General features: G+C 42.4%; 2 protein-coding genes across 3 annotated transcripts in view; both read left to right on the forward strand.

Moving 5' to 3' along the window:
* Positions 1 to 8,715, forward strand: part of CHN2 (chimerin 2) — a 159,948-nt gene extending 151,233 nt beyond the window's left edge. Inside the window, exons 11-13 of the mRNA XM_054641929.2 lie at positions 2,159 to 2,296; positions 3,143 to 3,248; positions 6,852 to 8,715. Coding sequence (XP_054497904.1) covers positions 2,159 to 2,296; positions 3,143 to 3,248; positions 6,852 to 7,023 — 416 coding nt within the window. The 3' untranslated portion in view covers positions 7,024 to 8,715. The remainder of the gene's footprint in view (positions 1 to 2,158; positions 2,297 to 3,142; positions 3,249 to 6,851) is intronic.
* A 7,472-nt stretch (positions 8,716 to 16,187) lies between these two features.
* PRR15 (proline rich 15) lies at positions 16,188 to 17,794 on the forward strand. 2 transcript variants are annotated; one of them, XM_054648981.2, is made up of 2 exons: positions 16,188 to 16,632; positions 17,135 to 17,794. In XM_054648981.2, the coding sequence occupies exon 2, from the start codon at positions 17,144 to 17,146 to the stop codon at positions 17,504 to 17,506; it is 363 nt and encodes a 120-aa protein (XP_054504956.1). In that variant the 5' UTR covers positions 16,188 to 16,632; positions 17,135 to 17,143; the 3' UTR covers positions 17,507 to 17,794. The 2 variants fall into 2 exon arrangements, with proteins under 2 accessions (XP_054504956.1, XP_077032462.1); XM_077176347.1 differs by lacking the exon at positions 16,188 to 16,632 and adding an exon at positions 16,708 to 16,786.
* The last annotated feature ends 9,456 nt before the right edge of the window (positions 17,795 to 27,250 follow it).

A 27,250-nucleotide genomic window follows, 5' to 3' on the forward strand; every position in this document is an offset into this window, starting at 1 on the left:
ACATATCTGCTGCAAAAATGTGCAGGGTATATCATAACAGATGTATTGCTGGGCTCACTTTAAAATAAAGTTCAGTGCATTTCAAATGGATGTGTATTTGTCTCTGAAGAGAAGAGTAAAAGCTTTGACTCAGGAATTCATAATTTTTCCTACAGTAAGCACATATGTAAATAAGAGGTATGTTTGAAATATATTGTACTTTGAAGTATCTCGAGCTGAAGTGCCCCTCTAAGGAAGCTTGCTGGGCTGCTTTGTAAAAGTACTAAATAAATAACGCTTCCATTTAGTTTACTGGTGACCTGGATAATAGATGTGAGCTTGTGCTTTGCTATATCTGTTCTGATGCAGCTGCTGGCTCCTTGGAGGTATCTGTTTTCAGTGGAGCATTTTGAGTGCTCAGTGTCCATCAATTAAATAGAGCTCTCCACACAAAGCTTTACAAGACTAATGCTACCGTGCCTGGAATGTGTGGATTAAACAAAAGATTGGGGCAGTGCAAACATCCTCCTAGGGCTTATTGATGCTGTATTAAATTAAATGCTGATGGATGTATTCAGACTGCTCAGCTGCATCAAGAAAGGCTGTTTGTTTTAAACACTTAAGCATATAATCTCCTCTTGATGAGAACATGTAGTGCTATTAGTCTTAATGAGAATTATATGCATACATTGGACAGGACGTATCCCAGCAAGATTGATGCCATAGGTTTGTATAAAATGTCTGCAATCAATATAAACTCTTTTACTGTGCTGTGAAAGCCTTTATCTCCATCTTGGTATCAAGCAGCCCCACTCAGCTGTCTGTATCAGGGCATGTCCACAAGCCCTGTTACTGTGAGACAAGCAAGGCAATGGCTTTACAACATGTCAGCACCTCGGTGGTAGCAGCCCAAGCTTGTGCCTGCACCTCCTGGCAGACACAGCAAACCCCTCTCTGCTGCACAAGCAGGCAGACTGCATCACCACACTCACCATGTGATCCTCACCTGCACCACCTGCCCTGAGCAAAGCATAGTGTCCTTAGCTAAAGGGTGGGAAACGGGGACTACAGGTATAACTGATCTCCAAGAAGCCTGAGGTAAAGCTGGGGGTTAAATCCGGACAGCCACACCCTGTACTTAACCATCTTTCTGCTGGAAGACCACCAAGATAATGAGGTCCCAGGAAGGGAGGATGGCAGAATTTCTTGATATGGAGAAAAAATGTGCGTTATGAGGGCACTAGGTAGTACAGAACAGAGGTAGTCATTTGAACTTGAAAAATTATAGTGCTCCTCCATTGCTGCTACTTTTTGTAACTTCACTCATTGCAAGCCAGGACTTCCCAGCAACACCAGTAAACTTTAAGCTCATGTGTTTGAAAGTGCTCTTTCATAGAGTTCTGACTAACTGTTATATTGTGGCAAACAAACTGTATGCCTTTTTAGATGCATCTGTTTAGTATTTCATCCATTACAAGTATCCATATTAATTAAAAACCTGTGATGCACACTTCAGAGTAATTGTATAGCTAAATTCCTTAGCATGCCTATTTGAATTCAGATCTTTGCCATAAATAAATAAGTCATGTATTAAGACATTAGAAGATAGCAGAAAATAAGGCAGCTTTCTTTTCAGCTAATCACTATGGAAATGTTGGTACAAGACATGCAAGATTTGGATGTTTCTTGATTTTTCCTACTGGTCTCCTGAGGGTCATTGGAAATTTATGTTATTTCTCTGTGCCTCTCTTTCTCCAAATAGGGATGAAAATATGGTGTATATTCCTATGCAGATGGAAAATATTGTGTCAGAACAAATTATTAATAGCTTAGTTTCAGTGGATAAATGGGCTAAATGCAAGAAATGTGTTATTAGCATGGTTTTTCATCCAACATTAAAACAGTATGTTTGAGGGGGTACACTGCAGATATGGATGCTGTAATCACCAGCCCCTCCAAAAGATGTAAGCAAATAAATTGTTTACTAAAACATAAAGAAACTACCATTCCTCATTGATATACTGTAAACTTGGTAGCAATATATTCTCATTTAAGCCTTTCAAGCACTTTCAAGTTGATTCTCTTGTCAGGCTGCACACAATAAATCTGACTTAGAAGAGTAGCCTTGCTTCCCTCCAAATTAGGGTGGTTTTAAACAGATTTCTTCCTCCATTTCTAGATGGTGACAAGGCTGATATTTCTGCCAGTATTTATCCAGACATAAACATCATTGCTGGAGCACTGAAGCTATATTTCAGAGACTTACCAATTCCTGTGATCACCTATGACACCTATTCCAAGTTCATAGAGGCAGCAAGTAAGTATTGCTTAGCATTTGTAGCAACGTTTATTCACATTTCCCATCCATAAAGCTGTCCACGTTAAAGGAAAGGACAGAAAAAACCTGGGAAAATGGGTGCTGTCTTCATTCCTTCTCTGCCATGTCCTTTATTCACATGAAGCTTTTGCCTGATTGTTCATCAGATGGGATGTCATGCAGGTTAAAAAAATAAAAGCAAATGTATGGCATCAAAATAACTGACTAGTATCAGAAAGTGTGTTTTTTTCAATGTCTTTTTGTATGTCAACATAAAAGAATAGTGTAAATCCTGCTCAAATTTTTAGAAAGATTGCCAAACAGTTCTAAATGAGCACTGATGCTCAGTATATGTAGGTATCGATACCTACATATTTAAATACATTGAAAAATCTTAAAGTAATTCCATGCCATTTCAATCTCTAGCTAAACCTACATATTCAAGCATAGTCTTGTAAAGTCATATATCTACACTCGATCTAGTTTTGAAGGCTAATGAAATAATCTTTTGTAATATTTCAAATAGGCAGTTCTGGGCAGAATAGTATTATGAAGCACTTAACAAAGCTCAGGTACTGTATCTACACAGACCTGTAGATAGAGCTACAGACCATGGAGATAACTCCTGCGAGGTCTTTGTTGCTGATTTCTTTTTAAAACCTTTTTTTTTTTTTTGAGGATGCAGAAATTGCTGATAAGCATCACATTTATGAGTGCAATATTTATCCCTGCAAGCACAGTCAATGGCTTGTAAATGATTCCATAATAATAAGTTATCTTCCTGATTTATTGCTGTGTACACATGGAAAGACCTATTAACATTAATCCTGTTTGGTGTTTTTACAGAAATCTGCAATCCTGATGAACGACTAGAAGCAATACATGAAGTGTTGATGTTACTCCCTGCTGCTCACTACGAGACACTTAGATACCTAATGATTCATCTCAAAAAGTGAGTTAATTGACATGCAGGGTAATTCTTGAAGAGCTTAACAGTTTTCTGCTTTGAAAGAGAAATATTACAGAAAGTCCTAATAAAGCTTCCATTAGGGCACTGCCTTTAAACCAATAATGTTACAGATAAGCAGACAAGCTGTTTGTATAAGTGCATATAAGCTCTGCACTTATGTAGCATAGATCCTTTTGCTGGCATATTATTTCAAACCTTTCAAAAGTTATTGACATTTGTCACGCTTCTCTAAGGCAGATAATATCTGAAAAATACCCAGTGGTGGGTACTCCAGAGATGTGCTACTGTGAGGCAGCACTTGACCATGCTTTGCTTCTGCCTCCCCTTACCTCCTGTTTTGTCTTCCTGAACAATAACCCTAAAAGGAAAGAGCTTTCTCTTATGAGTTGTTTCCTCACATCACAGGAAGCCAAGAAACAAGCAGGGCCCATTTTTATATGACTAATAAAAGTAATACAGGTCCCAGTTATATCTCTATTGGTTTTAAACCTGTTCTGCCTCATTTGCTTTCCAAAGCTTCTTTAGACATACATAAGACATCCATGAGGGGTTTCATAAAGCTTCATAAGGCATACAGAATTTTCAAAAGTGCCTAAATTTAATTTTTAAGGTACTTAGGAGTGTACCTCCAAGTTTAGCAAGTTTTCAGCTAGGTACATAGAAAAATTAAGGACTGCTCCACAGAAGGTCCATCACTTCCACTCATTTCAAGCAAAACTGTTTTTCAAAACCATGCTAACTCTACTGTGCTGCTTTGGGTATTTACATGCCTCAAGAGGTCTTCTTTGTAAGTTTTTAAAAATTGATGCTGAGTACAGACTGGTGCTGTCATCTCAAAGCAGACCTTCATTTATGGCTATATTGCCCAAGTTATTTCTTGTCTCTGGTTAAACTTTGCTACTTGGAAACAACAGAAGAAGGGATAAGGGAGGAATAAAGCTACTGACCTTTTATTCAGAAATCACTGATCTCTTCTTAGTTGTCCCACTACTTGCAACACAGCTGTAAATGTGGAGTACTCCCTGGGCTTCATCTGCACTATTCTGCACTATTAATGCCAACCTAAAAAGACCTAAATTCATATAAAGCTGTATCAGAGAACTTTTGTGAAGTGAATTTCATGCTCTATCAGGTTCTCATTATGCAGAGACTTTTCCTCATTTTGAATCAGCTTAGGTCATTACAATTGAGTAATTTTTCCCCTTGGTGGGACATTACCTGGGCATGCAGGAGCTTCTTTGGACTCTGCAGAAATGAGATGTGCAAATACCCACTCTTGTCAGTACATATGCATGGACAACTGATAATGACTCACATTAGCTTTTAAGAAGGCCTGTGGAGGCTGTAGAAAAGTGACCTGCACACAGAATCAGTACTTTCATATTCTGGCAGCAAATTTTTACCTTCCTGCTTCTCATGAACTGCAGTCCAGGCTTTGGTTCAGCTGTTGAGCTGAACTACTGATGAGGCAGGAAGAGTCTGAAGTGCTGATTAGGCTTCCTCTCTCAAATATCTGCAAGTCATGCAATGAGTTTCCTCTCCATTCCCAAATTGTAGCTTTTGGTGTCTGCATGGAAATCAAGTGCATATCAGTTCCTATGGAGACTCTGTTGGAGGGATTTGAATGTGAAAGGAAAGAATCATTAAGGTTCAGACTATCCTGTTCTGTAGATTAAACACAGAGTTCCAATTTCAACCCCCTAGGATTCTTCCTGCATGGATAAAACATGCACCAGTATAAGGGAGTCTATGTAAGGACTGCTGGCTTACAGCATCTACACCACTGCTCTTTCTCAGTTGAAAAGAAACTCCAGTTGTTGTTAAAACGACAGGAAAATTCAGCAGAGGACAACATCAGCAACAACAACAAAAAAAGAGTTTGTAGGTCAATTAATTACCTTTCTGATAATTTTTTGCTCAAAATTGAAGGAAATGCAATAGCATGAGCAGTCCCCCCTGTGGTGAAATACATACAACTCCATCCACGCTGACATTGCAGTCAAGCTCTGAATCTTCTCTGTGTTCACCCAGCTGTGCAGCAAGCCCCACACTCCTGAACAGAGGTGCTAGTAAGATCTGTGTAGCTTTGCACAGCTGTTGAACATCTGTGCTGCATACATGCACAGAGGGAAAGCAGAGTGTCAGACAAACACTTGCTTCAGCTTCAAGGGGACGAGGTGGCTTCAGCTTCCCAACCTTGGTTTGTCTTTGCTCCTTGCAAAGAACAGCTAATATATGTGCTAGAAGATGAGGATGTATCTGTGAGTAGGGGCACTACTGGATTGCTGTCCTGAAAGCAAAGAGGAACAGCATTTTCCTGTGACAGAGCCATTCTTTGCAGAGAGATGACAGCAGAAGCACAACCAAGTCATATGAGTCATTGCAAACACGGGAAGACCAGAGTACTTCTGGTTTCAGCCACTTTGTGCTCCTGTGATGGCACGAGTTAATCTGGCTGGGAATTGCCATGGCTAGGAAAGGCTTCAGCTGTTGCCAGGAGAGCTGTCTCCAAAACCAGATGTGCTTCACCCTGGCAGAGCAGTTAGTTGTATGAAGGAGATGTGAAACCTTATCCAGGCTGTACTTCTCACAGGAAATGTCTGGTCCATGACTGATCAAGGACCCTGATGGATCAAGGGACTGTGGCTGTCCTACACCACAGTGCAAGAGCACTCTCAGGACTGAACTCCATATGCCACTCAAATAGGACAACACTGATGTGATCCAGCACTGCTACCTGGAGGGAAACCTTGAGAACACTTTGCATTTTCCAGCAGGCCTGACTGACTTTCCAGACAGGACTGACTTCTCTGCAGCTTGGCCAGTCCTTGGTGGACTTTCTTTCCTTCAGCCACAAGCAGTCCATCTATTCTTGTATTTACATTATATGACCTATGTCAGCAAACAAAACAACCTGGGCTCTTCCCTGAAGTGCCTCTGTTCTCTGTCAAGGATAGGTGGCATTTATAGCAGCCCGATTTAAGCAAGCCACCTCTCCAGGCAGGTGCAGGATTCAGCCTACTCCTGAAGTGTAACAAGGAGTTGGAATCACTCAGCTCCTGGTTGGCCTGAGGCAGCCAGCAAGGCAGAATATCCATGTGAAGGTTCCTGCAGGCTGGAATCATGTCTGGGAGCATCAGTAGTCCAAGGAAAATCCATGCCTGAATTTGTGGAGCACACCCTCACCCCCTGTGTGATGATATACAGCAAGCAGAGCCTGCCAGAGAACTGCAGGTACTGTAGCATAAAGGACTGCTCCATACATCATCATTTAAATCATGATTATGCTTTTAAAAAAGCAATTGCCACTAATTCTTAAACCCTAACAGACAGTCACGTGGAAAAATCACTGAAGAGGCCCATGAGAGGTGTTTAAAGGCAGTAAAAATCTCAGTCCCACCGTAGCTGTGTTGTATTTGTTGTGAAAAAGTAGTAATATAGAACTGTGAAACAGTTACTATATCGAGAAAAATAAAAATTGTCTATGTACCAGTGCTTGATGTGAAGCAAGGCTATAGACAAAGATGCAGATATTCTTTTTTCCTGGGAAGTGAGCAACTAATTTTTTTTTTTTTTCTATTTTAGGGTTACCTTGCATGAAAAGGAGAATTTTATGAATGCTGAAAACCTGGGAATAGTGTTTGGACCTACTTTAATGAGACCTCCAGAGGACAGTACCCTTGCTACACTGAATGACATGCGGTACCAGAAGTTAATTGTGCAGATTTTAATAGAAAATGAAGATGTTCTCTTCTAGTCAGAGAGGCATGTCTTCAAAGCCATTTGTTTTAAGATAATTAGTCTGAAGTAAAAACAACATTTCTTTAATTTTTTTTAAACAGAAAGGAAGAGTTCCTTGACTGCACTTCAATTTCTGCAAAGTTGCAGATGGATGCCAAAATGTTTAGGGAAAGCCTATGTCTCATAGACATATGCCTCTTTGTAGAAGGGAAAAAGAAGGTCAGAAAAAATCCTCTTACCTTGTATCTTTTGCCTTGCCTCAGATGTATATTTGTTTTGAAAAGTTTCAAACAATTTTATTGTTAACTTATTAAGAAACACAAAACGTATTTTAATATGGCTAGAGAAGCAAAAAGGTACTTAATCAGTGTTACTTGTATATGCCTATACCTTTCCTTCTTCATGAGACGTAATTATATATGTCAATTGTGAAACAGAACCTATATTATAAAGATATTTTTACTTTACCTAGCTGAAAGAATGGCATTTTATTTTAGCAAACTATACATCAATGCGGTGCATTGATTATTTTCACGTAATTATTTCCTGCATTTTTGCTATGATATATTGAAAACAATTGCCACTAATGCAGTATTATCCTGACATACCTCTTCCATTGCAAGTGTTTTAAAGGAGAATACATTTCTTGTGCATATTTCAGCTTTCCTTAGATTTCTTTGCATTTAGGCACTAGCAAAGAATTGTACACTTTCAGCCATTTGCTATTTCCCAAAACATATAGTATATTCTCTTTTTTTTGTTTTTTTTCTCCCATGTGAAATAAGGTCTTGAGAATTGTTTTCAAAGTCCTGGTGGTAGTATCAGTTTCACATGCCAGATTTTTCTTGGATTACAGTAATATATAAGTTATGTGATGCTGGGACACTGGATATTTTCTGGCCTTGTTGAAAGTCAGCACTTTTTTGGGTGAATGATGAAGGATTTGGTTTTTCTGTAAAAACTGACTTATGTTTTGTCATGTTTCTCTATTTATAAATGTACAGTAAATCTGCTAAAATTGTAGGTATTTATCTTGAATGTGTTTCCTGATGGTTTGTTAGAAAAAAAAAAAAAAGAAAGAAAGAAAGACAGAATACGTAGGACATGTGGGAGCTGGTAAATTTAATTATTACCAAATTTTAATATTTTTCTCCCCTCACAAACATTGACCTACAGAGTTCGTAGTCTAACTGCAACTTATTCCTAATGTTAAAACTGTTTCTCAGCATGAATTGTTTCTGCAAGCATAGAAAATCAACATACTTTACTACCAAACTCAATTTTCAGTACAAAAAAAATTCTAATACTCCCTCATCTTGATCATTTGTATCATATGCTTGGTAAATCAGTGATGCAGTTTCCTGAATTATTTCAGGGAGCACATGTTTCTATTCAAATTGAAAAATATGTGTAACTATGATAATGAAGAGAGGTAGCGGGTATGACTGTAAATTTGTTGTCTTCTAGAGAAATAACTAAGGGCTAGATAGATTAACCCAGATTGCAGAGCAGGTGCTAAATAGTCTGAGTTCCCAATACTTCCATAGATCCTCCTGCCTTGTACAGGACTATTTGTTGTAGGTTATGTACTACTTAATACTGTCAGAAAAATGATCTGGAAATGGTTTTATTTTGTGAAGTGAAATATGCTTTGTAATTTATGATAGTGTAAATGGAAGGAAAAATCCCATTAAATGTGTTAAAAGAGTTTTGGTGTCTGTCACTGACTACACAGCAAGCTGTCAAACAAAAATCAATCGCTAATTACCATTCTGACATTGCTGGGAACTTTCCTGCTCAAAAATTTGAACAGTTTTACTGCAGGTCGCAGTTTCAGATTGAAACCAGGTTGCCCATACTACCACAGCCAAGCACATGCACACATTTATTTTCAGAGACCACCCTGAACCACCTCTATGCAAAACTTCAAACAAGCAATGAATCTCAACATCAATTTAATCAATATCTGAGAATCAATGCCATCAGAGTATTTTTCCACACTCTTGAACACAGACATTTGACTAACAATGGTTTTCTTTATTTTTTTTCTGGTCAGTTGCATTATGAGCTGTTTTTTTTAAAGGTAGAACACAGGCATCTTTAGCTTGTCTCACTGCCTGGAATCTCCAACACATGCCCCATCTTAAGGATTTGATGACAGTACAAGGCAGTGTGCCTAGAAGGACCCATGCTTAGTGTCTGGGGAGCAGTTTCTAATCTGTTGGACAGAGGGAAGAATATGATTCTGCATTTTAAAACACAAATATCTACGAAATTGCTCACATTTCACTTGGCTAACTGATCAGCCAATGTCCAGCATCCTCGGGGCATGCTGAGCACGGAGGTAAAAGGCCCCTGTCCCCTCCACACCTCATTAGTGCCACCTTGTGCTGTGCCTGCTTCATCTCGTGTCAGACTTGCTGTGCCCATCACTGCTGCACTTGGGGTTGAGCAGCACAGTGAGGTCAGACCACTTCAGATTCATCATTTGAGGAAGTAAAAAGGCAGCAGACTTCCCTTTACAAAACTCACTGCTGAGACAGTAGAAAAATAATGTTTACCTTTAATGGAAAGCTATAATCCAGTACACAGGGGGGAAAAAATGGGTTTGACTGGATTAAATCAAATCCTTCCCTTTGCTTCAAAGCATCCAGCAAGAGCATGATGACATATCTCACATGAGGCACTAGCAGCAGGTAGTAAGAGTCCTTAGAAAGATGCTCCAGGAGGCTGTGTGTGAGCCCATGTAACTTCCCTGCTAGGTCACTTCATCTCAAGTAGAAGACAGCTGCACCTCTGGGGGCAGGTGAGACACCAGTGTCTGACTGCAGGGGATCCTGCCTGCAGCCAGGTGCTCAGCAGAAACCTTGTTCCCCTCCAGCTATTTGAGAAGGTTTTGATGAAGCAGCAAGTCCCCTGCTGCAGCCACCCACTCCCTCTTCCTGCCTGCCATTCAACTGTCCCCATGTTCTGGGTGCCCTGTTCTCTGTACACCCTCACAGCAGCTGAGGGGACACAACTTGCTTTCCATAAAGCTGAAGTGTCTTAGCCACGATCAGTGAAACATTACATCAAAGTTATGTTAATGGTTTGTAAGGTGGTAGCTTTCCAGAGTGCTGTGGAACAGCTGAAATCTCTTCTTTATACTCATCTTTGTGAGACTCATTGCTGTCAGGTTTAAGTATTTGGAACCCACCAGGGAAGTGAGCAAAGGAATTTTCTCTGACACCACCATGCTGGAGACAAGGCAGCATGCTCTGTGTCTGACTCCAAAGCACACACATCCTGAGAGGGCACCGGACAGGGAAGTGCCAAAGGGTTTCCTCAAATGGGACACCAATTTGGGTCTCCTCTACCCAGACACCAGTAGCTGAGAAACTTAATTATCTCTCTCCTGATGTCAAATACTATTGGAATTGGACAAATTATGTAGAAGTTACTGAGGAAGGAGAAGAGTTTGTGGGGGGGAGGGGGAAGAAAGAGAAACAAAGTACATAGAAAGGAAAACGTTTTTTTAACATGAAGTTACAAAGTACAAAGAAGACAGAGCTTTGTTCTCAACTCTCTGCTTTGCAAGCTGAGGTCAGTTTAAGCTACAAAACAGGTCTAACACAGCACAAACCTGGGTGAATTGGAACCACATTCATTTTATTTCTAAAGAAGAGGTAAGATTACACTTTCCCCCACATAACATTCTCGTTCTCAAAGCTCACACAACACTTGAGTCTTATTGACAGAGACAGTGCTGCAGGGGCACTTAGCCTAAGACTCTGGGAAGGAATGTATCAGGTTTGGGGTCTCTTCTGAAACAAGGTTTTGGACAGACCTGGGCTGTGTACTACTGGGAAACACAGCACACAGGAGATAGAAGGGATTGCAGGTGTGGTTAAACTCTGGGCTTAGTGAGACCTTGGAGAGGTGCTGAAAATACCTGGAGTAATAAATAGCTGGACTGAATCACAGAATCACAGAATCACAGAATCATAGAATAGTTTGGGTTGGAAGGGACCTTTAAAGGTATCTAGTCCAACTCCTCTGCAACCTCCCTGCAGGAGCCTGTCTGACCATCTTCTTATTTTTTTTTTTATTGACAAGTACAGAGAGAAGTTCTGCAGAAAAGAGAGAAAAATATTTCAGTGCCAATAAACCCCCTACTCATAACCAGGGACTGAAAGCACAAAAACTCTTTGAGTAGGGAGGTAGTTCACAAACACTTAGGCAAGAAGAATGCCATCTAACTGGATCTTCAAAGCAGTATTACATTGTTATCCTTACAGCTATCTAAAGGGAATGAAGAGACTCTAGGGCTAATAGAGATAAGGATGAGAGCATCAATAGGCTTTATGTTTTTTAGCTGTAGAGATTAATTCCTTGATTAAAGAAAACAGTTAAGATTCAGAAATCTGAACCTTAGGGAGCCAAGTGGATCTTACATGGGGCCATACTTTACACTATCTTTCTCCAAAGGCATGTGTTCTGAATATAATTATGCTGATGCTGCAGGTAGTGCCAGGAATTCAAAGCCTGAAGGACATGGATTATTGCAGGATGTTTTAAGAACTGCAGTTAGTTGTGTCGGATGGAGCAAGTGCTTCATAAGCCACAGTAGAAATGAACAGCTGCTTATAAGTAGAGAAACTGTCAGGGTTCCGTTTGCAGCAGATTTGGGGATGGCACAAACCAAGGTTGCCACTGGAAGCTGCTTTCATTGCAGAGCCTGAAAAGGTGCCAGTCAAAATATTCTCTCTTTTCTTGAAAGTATGAGCCATTTGTTACCACTAAAAGGAATGCTATAATGAGGAATAGAGTTAGATCTTGAAGAGCATAAATTGCTGCCAGCCATATTTGAAGATACCTTAATTTCTGTTCTACTGCAGGGCACAAATGATGATCAATGTACAGAAAAATCCATATTAATTACCACATGCTGCTACCCAAGAACTTCAGGAGACTGGGCTCCATAGGTATCATAACATCCATAGGTAACAGTTAGGGTTAAGTTAATAATCCAAATATTGAAGAACCAGACTTGTCACTGCAAGTTGCACAGCCCTCAGTATTGGGAATAGGAATGATGCTATAGGGATGATGTCAATAAGGAGCTATTGTTCACAGTGGGATTTTTGTTGTTTCAGACATGAGTGTCACAGTTACAATTAAAGTAGGAATTAATTAAAGTAGGGACAGACCTTGGAAATCTAAAGCTCTAATGACTGAGTGGTTCCCAAAGTTGTGAAAACTGCAGCATGTTGGTATCACCAATGATCAGCTCTGTCTTTCCAAACAGTGCATGGATTCTCTGGTTAAGAATAGAGGTATTGGATGAACAGACTATTGCAAGGCTTTCAGAGCTAGGAATGGTACTGGTGTCAATAGTCACCATATATGTCCATATTTTTCTGATCTGCTGAAGGAATAGAACCTTAGTTTTATCTTCAGATACTGTAAGGTGAAAGAGGAGACAAATTTTAAGAGTTTGGGATTCAAAGAATCAACTGCTGCTGGACATACAAATGTAAGAATAAAGCTGATGTCAGAAGCTGGCTGGGTACTGAAAATTTGAAGAGCTGTGTTTACAGTCCGTTTTGATGAAGTTTTGAGCCTTGTAGTGTTTTAGGTAAAGTTTCAGAACCTGTTGAGTTCTGAGACAGTTTTATTTTTGCAGTCGAACTTCCCATTGAATGAGAATGAGCACTAGCACTAAGCTAACACCTTGCATTCCACTACAGGACTAGCTCCCTTCACAGAGCTCCCTTCACAGGGCCCATGTAAATAAGGATGGTTGTCTGCCCTAGTGTTGGAGGTAAGATCAGAAAACTTAAGACTACATCTGTGTCAGTCAATAAAGTGGAGTCAAGGCAACCATGCCCCATCCATATTACATTGTACTTAAATGAGGTCCTCTCGGTGTTACCTGTGGCCTTTGAGACTCTTTTTTTTTCTAGAGGTACTGATTCAAAAACTGTGCAAGGGCTGTGTTTCAGCCCACCAAACAGCTGCTTTCATACCCAGAAGCTATGCTGCAATGCATGTTAAATGAGGAGTGGTTGTGCACAGAAGTTTTGGAGGGTGCAAAGCCTGTTGCAATAAAGCTGGGGAGGGTGACAAACTTTCATCCATCCTGCTTAACGGGAATAATCCTTTGCTTGATTATTCCCTCTTGCAGTGGGGAATAATCCCACTGCCTTGAAACCATGCCTGACCAGTGCACATACAGACAGAGGCCCAAATTTGAAATTATGCCAGGGAGTCACCACTAATAGGCTAAATACACCAGGTGCAGGGTAAAACCTACGCCTTGGTAATAATTTTTTTTTTTTTTTTCTTTTGGCAGTAATGAATGCTGCAGTTCCACAGTCCTAAGCAGCAGATTACAGTCAACAGGGAAAATGTTCTTGCCCATTATAAAATGGTTGGAGTCCTTCCTGTGGTTATTATAATAAAGATTTGAGATGCCACTAGCACATGGAAATCTAAATCTACAAGAAATTAAGTTACTGCTGGCTTCTTCTGAATTGGCAGCTGGACACAGATGGGACACAGTTGTTTGTGTGATCTTTTCCTTTGCACAGAGGTCCATTGGTTTAAATTAACGTAACATTTAGGCTCTGAGACTTAGGAGTTTCAAGAACTGGTTTTAATGCTGAATGTTAAAGGGCCAACTTGTGCCAGGAGGTATCAGTGTTGCTCTTTTTTTTTGGTTTTTTTTCTGTGAGCCACTTGCTCAGTTGTGTATCAGGGCAGGGTTAAGAGTTTAATTGAAACTTGAAGATACAAATGCTGACCACTGGAAGACATTCAACAGAAAGATGGACCTTAGCAGAGCTCTGCTCTCTATAGGTGCCAGTGCCATGCTCTTTTCAGTTGGTGTGAACACATCCTTGGCCTTAACATTAGCATTTGAGAAACCTAAGTTTCAAACATCCAGTATGTTTGCTGGATGGTTGGGGTTTCAGGGTAGATGAGAGTTCTGACAGAAATATTCACTAGTGCATGTTTTGCTTCTGGGGATCCCCTTGGTATAATTGTAATTGCACTTAATATCAGAGTTTTGGAAACCAAAGGGTTCCATGCTGTTGGGAAGGCTGATGTCTGCAGTGGACAGTGCCACTCTTGTCCTGCCAGTAGAGATGAGGCCCCTCAACACAATTCAATAAGGGTGTGGTTTGGCAATCTAAGCTTTCCAGAGCCCAGTTTCAACATGAGCACAGGAGGGTCTGCAAAGTTTGGAAAAAGGATAGTGGGAACTATAGTTATATAGGAAAAAGGATAGTGGGAACTATAATTATCCTATAGTGCAAGAAGCACTATTTTTTTTTTTTTCACTCACTGCAGTAACAGTTAGGGGTTGTAAATAAGATTACTTTGAGGACTGACATTCAAATCAGTCTTTGAGAATCTAAATCTTGAAAATACTAGGATATTTCTGAATTTTGGAGACCCTTCAGAATTCTGAAGAAACTTATATCAATATGGTCCAACTGTACACAAAAGGAGCATGTTATAATGTAAAAAAAGCCCTATCATTTTATTTTGCATCTGCTAGAATCCTGCATATCCACCCTAGCTGGGACTAAAAAAACCTCACTGATTTTTTTTATCCCAGCCTTTATTCCTGCAAAGACAGGACAGAATTTAACTGCAGTAGTCTTATTAGATGAATGTGCTATTCAACCTCCATGCATTGAAAGGCAATATGTTTACTTATCTGTTTAAATAAACACTGTAAATATATGTATACTGAAAGAATGCAACAAGTACTGTTTGCAGCAAGAAAGGGAGAGAGCATACATTTTCACTGTCAGAGTTGTTTTGGTATAAACACTAACCTTAGTGACAATCTTGTGAAACAGCATGTTGTGACTTTCAAAAGCAGAGCAGGTTTTGCTGTCCTCCTGCACCACCACAGACTCATGCAGGCAGCATCCTCCCACTCCCACGTGTCTTACAAAGCCTCCCAACCTGCCTCTCTCTTTTCAGTAGACTCTGCTGTCAGTACACTGTCAAAAAGGAAAAATCTCTCATTCTAGGACTCTTTGAAATGGGTTTAACTGAAAAAAACCCACACTGATTTGATGTAAGTTTGGTGTTTTGTGAGCTAAGAGGTCAGGTGTATGGTAATGAAAATAAAATAAATACTAAATGTTTTGTATAAGCCTGTTTGCGGACTGAAAGCTATAAAAGACAACCAGCAATATTTTTGTGAAAAGAGCACTTAAACATAAAAACTACCTTTATTTGTACATAAATTCCCTTTTCCCCATGCACTTTCCTTGGACACAAGATGGAGAGAGATGCTGGTGTTCTCTTTCTCTACAGATACAAGTAGCAAAGCAGTAGGTCACAGTCACAAGGAGAAATTTGACTCTGTGGTCTGCTACCATGCTTGGCCCAAGAGAGCCTGATGCCCTGGTGCTTTGCGTCTTGGAAAATGTTTGTTGCTTACTTGCTAGGAGGGAATGTAAAGGCCATCTTTTATCACTGGAAGTTTGTGTTTTATTCCATAGGAGATTTTTTTTGCTGTTGATTTTAATTGATTTAATAGACAGTTTGGAGTGTACACTTTCAAGTATATGCTTCCTTATGCAATAGCCTTTGCCTTTGAAGAGGGCAATCTACAGAGTAATGTAAGTGCATGCCCCAGGCTCCTCTCCCTCAGTAACCTGCATTCACCAATTTCTACACCTCTTATCTTTATGGGCTATTCTGGGAAGCTGCAAGTAGCAGAAGTTGATTGGCAAAAGAAGACGGGGCTGAAATATGCTGCTTTCACACAACTGCACCATCATAGGCACCCTTGAGTGGCTCACTGTTGGTGGGAAGGGCATTCTAGGCCATACTACATGGCATAGTTCTACAAAGAACAAATAATCACTTTTAACACATGGTGTGACAAAAGCAAATCTTTTTTCTCATTTCTGGGCGAATGAAAAAAGACAAAGTCATTTGTATGGTCATATATCCATCACCACACAGAAAGTCAAAGTCCCAATACAAAGTCAATTTGAATACAAGTACCGGACTACATCGTGTGACCTACAGCACCACTCGTTTTTTAAAGAAACGCAGTTAACTGTAGTTAACCACAGTTCTATTTTCTTCAAGGCTCTAAAATACCCACCCACGCACATCCATCACGTGCACAAACAAAAAGCAGTGATATTTTGTTTCAGCCACGCACGCTGGCAACACCGCATCCATCTCGGCAGCCCCGGATTTCACGGCGCTGCCTCACCTGCGCTGAGACTCTCTGCTCTTCCTCCTCTTCCTCTGCCCCTCCCCCTGTCTCTCCACCGCCGGCTCTCCCTGGAGGGGACACCGACCCTCTTCCCTGCCGCCCCGCGGGCCCGGGGCCGGCCCGTCCTGCCCCACCCCGGGCAGGTGAGCGGGAGCCGCCCGGCCCCGGGGCTGGCCGTGCCGCCGCTCCGCCCACGGGGGCGAGCGCGGGGCCGGCCGGCACCTGCCGCCGCTCCGCTCCGCTCCGCACAGCCGCCCCGCACAGCCGCTCTCGCCGCCGGCCGCTGCCCTCCCTCCCCGCCGCACCGGGGACCGCAGGGCCGAGCGGCGGCGGCGGCCGCGATCCCCGGGGGCAGGAGCGCGCTCCGCAGCGCCGGGCGGGCCCCAGGTCAGTGTCGCTTCCCGTACCTGTTGCGCAGGGAGCCGGCGGGGCGGGGAGAGGAGGGAAGGAGGGAGGGGGGAAGGGAAAGGAGCCCCATCTCAGGAGCCCCACGACGCGCCACGCTCCCTTCCTCGTCCCGCGGGGAGGCGGCAGCCCCAAGGTATCGGACCTCGGGTCTACTCCTGGGAGTGGGGGGTGGTGAGTGCTGGGAGCGGGTCCCGCGGCACGGCTCCGGGGCGTCATTTACCTGTGACCGTGCGAGCCGCGCACGGAGCGGGCAGCGCTTCCGAGCCGCTCGACGGGGCACGGAGCGCTCCCCCCGCGCCCGCCCGGCCGCCGCCGCCGCCGGACCCGTCCCTCCCCGCAGGCCGCTCCCGGGCGCCGGGCACACCTCCCCGGCAGCGCTGCCCGTCCTCCGGTGCTGGGCAAGAGGAGTCCCGGCGCCCACCGAGCGGAGAGGCGGCGTGCCCGGCTGCCAACCCGTCTTCGCCCTCTTCCCCCCCCGCAGGAGCCCGAGATGGCGGACAGCGCCGCGGCCACCGCCGCTCCTCGGGCCGGCGTGAAGGGCTCGGCCGGGCCCTGGTGGAAATCGCTGACCAGCAAGAAGAAGCACAAGGAAGCGGCAGTAGCCCCGCCGCACCCCGTCGCCAGCGAGACCCCCGCCGACACCCCCAGCCCCGACGGCCGGGAGGAACAGTCCGGTCCCTTCGGCAGCGGCGACGCCGCGGGAACCGGAGTCGGCAACCGGCGGAGTCTCCGAGTGTCCCATTCGGGCCGCTTCAAGGAGCGGCGGAAGGTGCGCACCTCGCTGCTGGCCGACAGCCCCGAGGTCTTCGACGGCGGCGGCGCCCCAGGCCATGCCGCCCAAGGGCCCGAGTAGGCCGGGAGGAGCTTGCCGAGGAGCCGCCGCTGGATGGGTGGCCGGTGAACTGGCGGGACAGGCAGCCGGAGTCGGTGACTGCCCCACAGCTGGGCTTGGACCCATGGGTGCCGTGTAGGCAGCGGCTCCCCACACCCTGAGCGGACACTGCGGGGAGCCCGGCAGCGCTGCCAGGCGAGGGAATCGCGGGCGCTGTGTTACACGAACACCGCCAATAGCAAACCCCTGGATGACGGGACGATGTGATTGTCTTTTAAAAAACCACAAATAAACATCCCACTCCCTGTACTGTGGTGAGCAGACTCAAAGGTGCTATCCCAAGGCCGACGGTGGGGTCTCTGAACCTTCCCGCAGCCCTCGCCAGGAGCCAACGTGCTGACTCTGAGGCCTGTGATCCAGTTCCTTCTGGCTCTCAAGCCAAGGAGGCTCTTTGCTGCTTTCATCTCACGAGCTGTCTTATCAAACGAAGGGGGGTGCAAAGTGCTCTTATCTAATTTCAGGGCAGAGGACCTCCGGTGGTGCCGAAAGTGCTCCAGTCCTGCTGTTAGCCACAAACACATCTTCCATCCCCCACGGGGGTCCAGAGAGAGGCATTGTGAGGGGCAGGCTCTTGCTTTCGCCCATGTCCCACATCACAATGCATTTGCATATGGAAAAGGCAGGACCATGCTGGTATTCTCCCTCTTCTTACTGTGTAATACTAAGAAGGTGTTTCAGAGACTGGTCCCTTGTAGTTCTGTTAGAGAGGGAGGCCCGTGTTGTCTAGCAATTCACACTATTTACCCAGGGGATACATGATTTTTGCATAATTGGTGGTAACTGGGATAATGAAGCTTCAGTGAAGAAATTGTGTGATAAGATGTAAACATTCTTTTGGGACATGAGACCAGACCTGGAGAGCACAAGTAGGGTTGCAATTCTAATGTGGAAATAGGCTTGGGCACCACTGGAAGTGTTTACTGTTTATTTGTCTGAGGCTTTTGAAGCAAGTCAAGTGTCCCAGGATTTCTTCTGACGGTGAGATAATGTGCTTTCACTCGAGTAGTTATCCACTCCCTCTAAGAGCTCTTGGATTTTTTTTGGACAAATAAATATAAGCCAGATTTGTACTGGTGTTGTGCCTTACAGAGCAAAATTAGCTAAAAATACTTGGCAATTACACATTTCTTGATAGTAGTTGATGTAGCAAGAACTGACTTATTTATTTTAAATGCATTTGCAATATGCTTTATATTGTTAAAATGGTTTTAGACTTTTTCTGAATACAAGATACTACATAGTGGCAAGTACTGAAAATTATTTCCTAACAGTCAAGTATTATGCAGTTATGATTCTGTTTGGTTGTAACTAATCATTTGAGGTCAGTTAAAAATAAAAAGACTGGAAAGGAAATAAGAAATGAGTTCCAGTTGAAAATATGGATTAAACCAGCCACTGACAATCACTGAAATGTTGCACTAGATGCAAGTGCCCCGTGGTTCAATGTGCACAATAATATGTAATGAACCTTGAAAGCTCCCGTGCAATAAACTCAGACAACGTAGCTGCTGAGGTGCTCACTGGTCATTCACTCCTTCAGACCCTGGAACCCAAGGACAGAGGGACTGTAGTATCAAATCCATTTCCATGAAAGTTTTTCTTTTTTTTTTTTTTCCTCCACCCAGTGTGTAGATACATGCTTTTAAAATTTCCTTTAGTAAAACTACAAGGTACTGGATTTGGACTGCATTTTTATATTGCTTACTCCGTGCTGACCAAGAAAAGGTCTGGGTGAGGTGAGGGGAGGTCTTTAAACTTTCTCCTCAGGGGTGCTTTTCTTATGGGAGGCCTCTTCAGTCAAGGGACAACTGAAATGCTTCTCTTGAGAAGAAGCAATCAGAGCAAACCTAGTCTTGGGAAAAGAGGGGTAAGAAAGAAGGGGAAAGTTTAAAAGCTGGAAACAGAGAGGTGGATGATGAAGAACCATATTCCAGCTACAGGATGGGACTGGGGAGGAAGGAGGCACAAAGTGGTGCATTTGCTGTCAGGGTTGTCATACTACCTTTGGAGGCCAAACTGTTCATGTTTATTATAGGCAGAAGTAGTCTGCCTGTGTTTATGTATTCTGAAGTCCAAAGAAGTGTTTTTGTATGTGTGTGTGTGCCCAAAATGGAAGAACAAGTAAGCAGAAATTGCACTGATGCATTTCTTAACTTCTGCATCTAGTTTGGTGTGAGTTCTGTGAGAGTCAGATCCTCAGAACTAGCCAGAGGCTGGAGAATGAATGCAGACTAGTGTTTTTTGTATCTCATGTAGATGCTTTTTTTCATTTTTAATCCTTAAACTGTTGTAAAAATACAGTTTCCTCCTCTCTTCTCTACCTAAAAGCTGCCTTGTTCTACAGTGAATCTCTGTTTGCTCTTTGGAAATGTCTCAGGTTTGTTGTTTGCAAGTCTTTACCTAGGCACAAGAAATACCCAATTTGGGTTTTGTTCAAGAAGTCTGGTGTGCTTTCAGATGGTTGCTTCTAAGGTTCAATATCAATACTGGCTAATATGTGACTAAATATTAGCTACGTCTTAATCCTTGCTTATGATACTTTCACCTTGGAAATTCGGTCAGAATACGAAGTCAATAAATGCACATAAAATACCTCACAGTGCTCCTCCATCTTTATCCTGACCTTGAGCTGTGGGAAGGAGACGTAATTCTATCTTCCTGCTCAGGCAAATCCTTGCTTCAATGAATATGATAGCAGCCACTGAAAAACTAGATCCATGAGAAAAAGGGCTGGCGGCCTCGTCTCACTTTCCCTGCCCTCTGTGCACAGCAGTACCTGCAGCTTAGTGCTCACCCACGCAGCAGGGCCAGCAGGAGGGAGAAGGCCTCTTGGCCACAACCTGTTGCACAGAAATAGTCCTCTTGTTTCCCAGCCAGAGCACCAAAAAAAGCTTAAGTAATCTGTACACATGTAAATTAATTAAGCTGACACGGGAAAAAAAAAAAAAAAACCTGGCATTTTATGGAGCATCTGAATTACTGTTTTTAACCCTTGAAATGGAAATCATTTCTTATGTATTGGACAATACTTCCTCTGTATAACCATAGAGCATTTCTGGCCAGTGGATTATTAAAAGGCAGTTTGCACTCTTAGTATGGGTATTTTTCTCATCTTCTTTATAAAGATCATGGATCAGAAACAAAGTTGAGGAAACAGAGTGACTGAAAAAGTACTTGCTGTATATTTTTAAAGGTAAACAGTGACATATTGACAAAATAAATAGAAATAAGCAGATGAGGTGAACCTCAGCTATGTCAGTTACAGTGCAATTTTCTTAATATTAACCTAGATACTAAGGATTGCTGGTTTGGGGCAAAAGATAAATATTTAGCAAATAGAATGAACTTTTCAAATAAACTTGCAAAGTATATGCTTGCTTATTCCTACTCTTGCCAAAACTAAAAATAAATCTCTGAGTGGTTGCCTGGTGAATCATTCCCTGCTATTGTAGGTTGGTCAGGCTGGACCTCAACAAAGATTATAGGGAGCACCTGCAGAAAATGATCCTAAATTGGAAACGCTGGAATAAATGCCTTGAAAGCCTCAAGACTTCTAACCTCAGATGTTATGTCAGGGTATGACTTCAACTGAACTGGAAAAATGGAGAGGAGACCTGACTGGAGGAAGAGGAGTCTTCACTGTTTGGAGGATTGGTTTTGGGTTTGTTTTTTTTTTTTTGGGGGGGGGGGGGGGGAAGGTGTAGGGTCTTTTTGTTTGGTTTGGTTTTGATTTTTTGGTTTTCTTCTTTTTCTTTGGGTTTTTTGGGAGTTTCTCTGGTGATGGTGGCGTTTTTTGGGTTTTTTTCTTTGTTGTTTTTTTTAGTTCTCTCTTCACTGTATTGGCACCAGTGATAAATTTATATTTAAAATATCAAGTCTCTTGTCCCTGAGCAAGATAACCTCATATGAAGGCTAAAATCTGAAGGACAGAACTTCTGGCCTTGGCCTGGCCAGTGCAGCTGGATGCTCGACCTTAAAGTCTATGTTTAATGTGGCTCATTTAAATAGCTGATATCACAAGACAAGCTGTTTCAAGTGCAGCCACAAACTGGAAGCTCATTTTGCTGCCTCTTGGGATTCTATCTGGTAGGACAAAACAAAGAAACCCAAATCTGGTATTTTCTAAGATGTCTTTTAAAAGCTGGGGCAATAGAGGATTGGTTATAGAATGATATTTGACACCATATAATTACACCATTTTGAAAAGCAAACCTTTCCTCTTAATTTCTAATTTATTGTAAATAAGATGAGAAACCTGCTGGCTCTGATTTTTCATTTCAGAATACAACAAAAGAGATAAAAGTTGCTCGATTTTATAGACACAAGCAGTAGTGAAGTAGTTTATCAGTTTTATCCTTAATGACACATCTGAAATTCACAAGTAGCTCTAAGAAACAGTATTTGAATGTAGTCTTCAGCTAAAGCATATTGATTAGCAGCTGCAGCTTATGAATTTGATTTACTGCCCATTTTATCTAGATAAAGCAATATAACATCAGATAATGTGTGTTTTGGGGATAGCAAGTGGCTTTCCATGATAGCTGTAGGGCATGATTTTAAGAAAAAATCTGTGCTGGTGAGTTATCCTCATCAGATCAAAACATCAGGTTTCTTCTGAGTTAAATAAGAAAGAATGGTTCTTTTCAGAGTATTAGTGACCAGACTATCAGATGTTTTGGGATGTGGGAAATAAACTTGATTTTCAGACACAAGCCTGTGCATGCTGTGAATCTCCTGCTGCCTGTTTGCAAAGTTTCAGGTCTTTCCCCTCATCCAAAGTTATTGTTCCTCCTGGTCATTCCTTTTAAATAACGAGGTAAAGAGCATTACTCTCCCCATTACTGAAAATAAGAACCATACCTTTGTATGCCTGTTGAAGTGAAAAATTTGAGGTAGTGTGTACTTGAACTTTGGTGACTCACCTTTTTTTCCTCACTGCTGACTTAAGTTTATTTTGCTTTCCGGGTCTTTGTTCTATGCTCAGTCTGTTTGAGGAGATAAACCATCCACTGATCTCTCAAGATGACAGGAGAGTGGGCAGCACTTCAGTGGCCAAGAGAAAAGGAAAAGTTAAAATAGATCTGTTTCTGGGCTCTTTCCCACTGAATTTCATGAACAGAAGCAGAACTGAGCCTTAGTCTTGATTCTGGAGCTATGACTACCTGGGAAACAGAAGGAGCCTCATTGTCTGTGCATTCTTGGTTGTGTTTATCTTGGCACGTCCTTTCAGTGACAAGTTTCCAAAAAACAGAATTGGTTCACCTGTCCTGTTTAACATCATTGAGTTCAGGACTAGGAGCATGGTGTAAACTTCAAAGAGAAATCCCGCCAGCAGTACTTCCTAGAAATGCTGTAGCTCAGACCACTGCAAAAAGGGGAGGAGGACGAGGAGAAAAAAACCATATTTTCTGACTTCTCTGTTCTTGTGTTCTTTTCTTGTTATAACAGTGCTATAATAATTTCCTTGCTAGACCCTAAAACAGCTAGAGAAGTAGAATTTATGAAATGTACAGAATATACAAGGACAGCATTTTACACTGGCATATATCTGAGGAAGAGATAAGCCCATGGCTAGATACTGCACTGAGCATTTAGAGGTAGTTTAATTCTTCCTGCAAGGCTGGCAAGTTATGGTTTGTTCCTGGCTCAGTTCTCCACTGACTAACAGTAGGTAGGAAAATGCCTCTAGGTAATATATTAGCTATCACAGGTGTTAATTAACATCTGCTGAATTGCCTCTGAAATGGCAAAGAGTGAGAAAGTGAAGAATCACATTAGAACAGCAGACATTGTGAAGCATGACTGAAATCACATAAGCTTTAGAAAGCTGAGGTCTCACTTTAAATGATCAGTTGAAGCACTTAAAATATTATCTGTTTTTGTTGATGACATCTATTTTTTCTTAATCCATATATTTTTATTTTTCTGCTGTAATAGTTTACCATACAGACACGTTTTTAATGAGTGTTCTAACACACTATGTATTACCTCTCTAGTTTTATTGATTGCTTTTTCACTTTTTTTCTGCTGAAACAAGAATTTAGCTGAGCTTGTCATCTGCAAAAGGTTTCCACAAAATTAGAAGATAAACCTATGACTTATGCATAAATCTAAACTCAAATTCATAAACTTGCAGTTGTGGAGTGCTCTGGAGAAGTGAGCTCAACTGAAGACTGATCCTTTCATCTTCCTGAAAAAAGGCATCCATCATCCCTACTTTAAAGAAAGGAAACGTAGGAAATAAGGCTAAAGTAATGCTTCTAAGCATGTGAACAAAGTTATGCATCTAGTCTGAGAAGTCAGACTATGCCAAAAAGTACCTAAGAAAACCAAGGTGTAAAAAGTGGAGGCAAGAGTGTCAGATGAGATTCCTAAAGTTTTAGATCTCTAAGAGGAGGAACCTTTAGGTATGTGGGAGTTTTAACATGACTTAACACATCACTGCACAGTGACTTCCAGGACATGGCTGGGACTTCAACTAGAACCAGAGATGGGCGGAGGTGGAATTGCATCTGTGGCATGTTGTGTGTCCCACTTGCACAGGTAGGAAAGACAATTCAGTTATATCCTAAGATGTGTATGTAAAGTAGTGGTGTGGGAATGTGTCTCCCCTCGTGCAGCTGCAGATTCCCAGTGTGGTCAAAGGGTCACACTGACAAAAGCATTGAGGTGTCTGATTCCATTTACTTCAATAGTGTCTCAGTACCCTTGTGTCTCTAAGCTTCAGTAAAAACTCATAAAAAGGGAGTGTAGTTACACAAAACTGTCAAAATTATACTAAGGTGAGAAGGTTAAAAAGGAAAATTTCTGCTTTATTTATCAATGCAAATGGAGTTAACAATGCAAAAGAGCTGTCTAATAACATATGTATTTTTTATTCTGTATTTTCAGCTGTTTGTACTGAAGCAGTGTAGCTGCTTTCTCCCCTCCTCCCTGGTATATTCTTGCTTTCCAGCTGCTATTTGATCTTTTCCAGTCAACTTGAAATTATTCCTTACAGAACCTCAGCCCCGTGTAGCATTTCGGCAGGGCTATTGTTCTTTTGTCCACTGCCTGTAGATCAGCTTTTACTGCTAAACAGCTTCTTTATAAAGGCCAATGAAACCTTCTCTCATGCTTTTGTTTGCATTGAGAGCAAGACCAAAGGTTGAAGAGGGTTTTAAGTCCTGAGGTGTGCAGAGCACCCCCATCCCTCCCTGTGCTTCAGTGTTAGTTACTGCTTTAGCCTTTACCTGTTTTGCTCTGCCAGCCAGGATGGGGCACACCCTTACACAGCACAATACAAACCCATTTAATTAAGAGCTATTCAAGCTCTTTTTCAAAATATTTGCTTCAACAAATGCCTATGTCAAGCAGCAGTCATATGACACCTTTCAAAACCCTTTAATCCAGAGTAGAAACCAGCAGCACAATTTTAACTTGTTTTTTGGTCTGAACCATCACTGTAAATGTTGTCAGGGCTTGTTCACAAGGCTAGGGAAAGGTCAGTTGCCAAGGCTTTGCTGGTCCTTTATGGCATTTGGCAGTTCCTACAAGTGATACCAAAAAGTGCCTGCTATTAGGGAAGAGGCAAAAATTGCAGCACACATTTGGCTTCTTGAGATTGGCAGCTTCTGCATGGAAATGCCCAGTGAGCACTAACAAGTGGGATATTATCAGGATATACACCCAGCTTTTGGTATCTGCACATAAGATGCCAGCTGCCAGAGTGTGTGAGGGATTTGCTTTTAGACAGGGACCTGTGCCAATCAGCATGCAGGAAACATTTTGAAAATGCTGTCCTTCCTGTCTTGCTTGGGAATTGGGGCATCCCTGCACGCCCCATGTGACTCCTCAGTGGCGCTGGGCCTGAGGAGGCTGAGTCTTCTGCATGTCTCCTAGAGCACCTTGGCAGTCCCTTGAGAGGAAAGAGAACTTGCTCAACCAACAAAATGGGAACTAAAAGCTACTACCAGCAGTGTTAATGCCACAGGGATCCTGGAGAAGTGCCTCTCCATTTTCTTTGCCAAATCAAAGCTGCTTGTGGGGGCTGTGTTCTGCTGCCTGTTGCTGTGACAGCTTTACCACCTGCTTTCATCTGCCTTTAAGTAGCATGGCAATATCATTTGCCATGTTTGACAGATTTTAGAAGGAGTGGGGTTCACTGAAGGCTTGACTAAGGAGAGAACTTGGAGAAAAGTCATTTTTAGGTGATAAAACAGGGCTAAATTTATGGGGAGGGATTCCCTTGTCTAATGCCTGTATCTGTTGATGAACACAACTAAATTCTTGTGAGTATGAGTGGCAGGATCTTATCTGAAGATGCAGCTGACTATGGGGGATGCATCTAGGTGCCCTTACACTCCAATAGGAAATGGTGTGTGCTCTGAAGGACTTTAAACCTGAGGCTCTTCATCCTTTCCAAAGGATGAGATCCCAGCATGGAGAGAATGTGCAGCCTTTTCTGTCATGTAATTGGTTTTTAAGACAGGCACATTGGCAGCCCTCTTTTTATGCTTATGGCAATGTATTACCCATGTGCCATTTAATTCAGTCTTCCTTACAGCTGCTCTGTTAGCCTGTGCTGTTGATCTTCATCCTGAACCTGCCCAGAGGCTATTAAAATTATGCCTGAAGAGGAAGATGCCTTGTGGTATCAGGTAGTTAGAGAAACCTGCCCATCCAATAGACTGGGAAGATTTATGGCCCCAGGTATCTCTCGTGACAAAGGTAGGGCTGAGTGCCCTCAGACATGAGGGAAACATAATTGAGGGAGCCACCTTCCTTGTAAGTGCTTTAAATGTCAGCTTAGGTATCACAGTGCTGTTGATGGGGCTCAAAAACTATTAGGCAAATTCCAGAACAAAGACAGGGTTATAACCCCCAATGGGAATTTCTTGAACAATCAGTGTTGATGTCTCGTCAGAAGTGGGAGAGCATAGCAGAAGAGTTATCCCAGTTCTTCCTATTCAAGAGATAAGAAGGGAATGTTTGTTATCAGTTACTATCAGAGGATGCTGGGTTAGATGGATGTTTGGTCTGACGTGGTAAAAACCAGTGTCTTGTTAAAGAAAAAATTAAAATAAGCTCTATGTCTTTGTGGAAGGAATGGTGCTGGCATATGAGTTCAAGAGGCAATCCTAGGCTCTGGAGGTGGCCTTGGTGAAAGCATGATCCAGCAAAAAGGTAGGATACAAAGTACTCATGACTGTCCTTAGAACTTTCATCTGAACCCAGCACCTAAACTTTGAGTTTGGAGTGGAGTCCAAAACTGAAATTCCTTAGGGAGCATGGCTGTGCTATCACACAGAAGTAATTTGCACCAGAGCAATGACCCTTTATGAAAGACTACAGTAAAGGTGAACTTGTCAGGGCTGGTTTTTCTCTGGCTCAAACCTAACAGGTACCTTTTGCAACTGCTACAATGAGCTATAACTTTGCCATATTTTATCTAATTGTGGCTGTACTTTTTCACACCATGTACCTTGTTCACAGGCAGATAGTATTTCCTAAATGCTTTTGAATTCTCTGCATGGGAGCTGCATGAACAGAAGGGATGTTTTTCTGCTCTTAGGGGTGAACGAGTACTTGGCAGGTGCTCCCGTGCCTGCATTAGAACATGAAGTATCTTTAAAATGCTTTCTCACGTTCAATATTTTAAAAAAACCCAAACAAACCAACAATAAACACAAAAGACAGCTCCAGGCAAATGCAGGGTGAAATGGC

The sequence above is a fragment of the Agelaius phoeniceus genome, chromosome 1, assembly GCF_051311805.1.
Source record: "Agelaius phoeniceus isolate bAgePho1 chromosome 1, bAgePho1.hap1, whole genome shotgun sequence".
Classification (NCBI taxonomy): Eukaryota; Metazoa; Chordata; class Aves; order Passeriformes; family Icteridae; genus Agelaius; species Agelaius phoeniceus.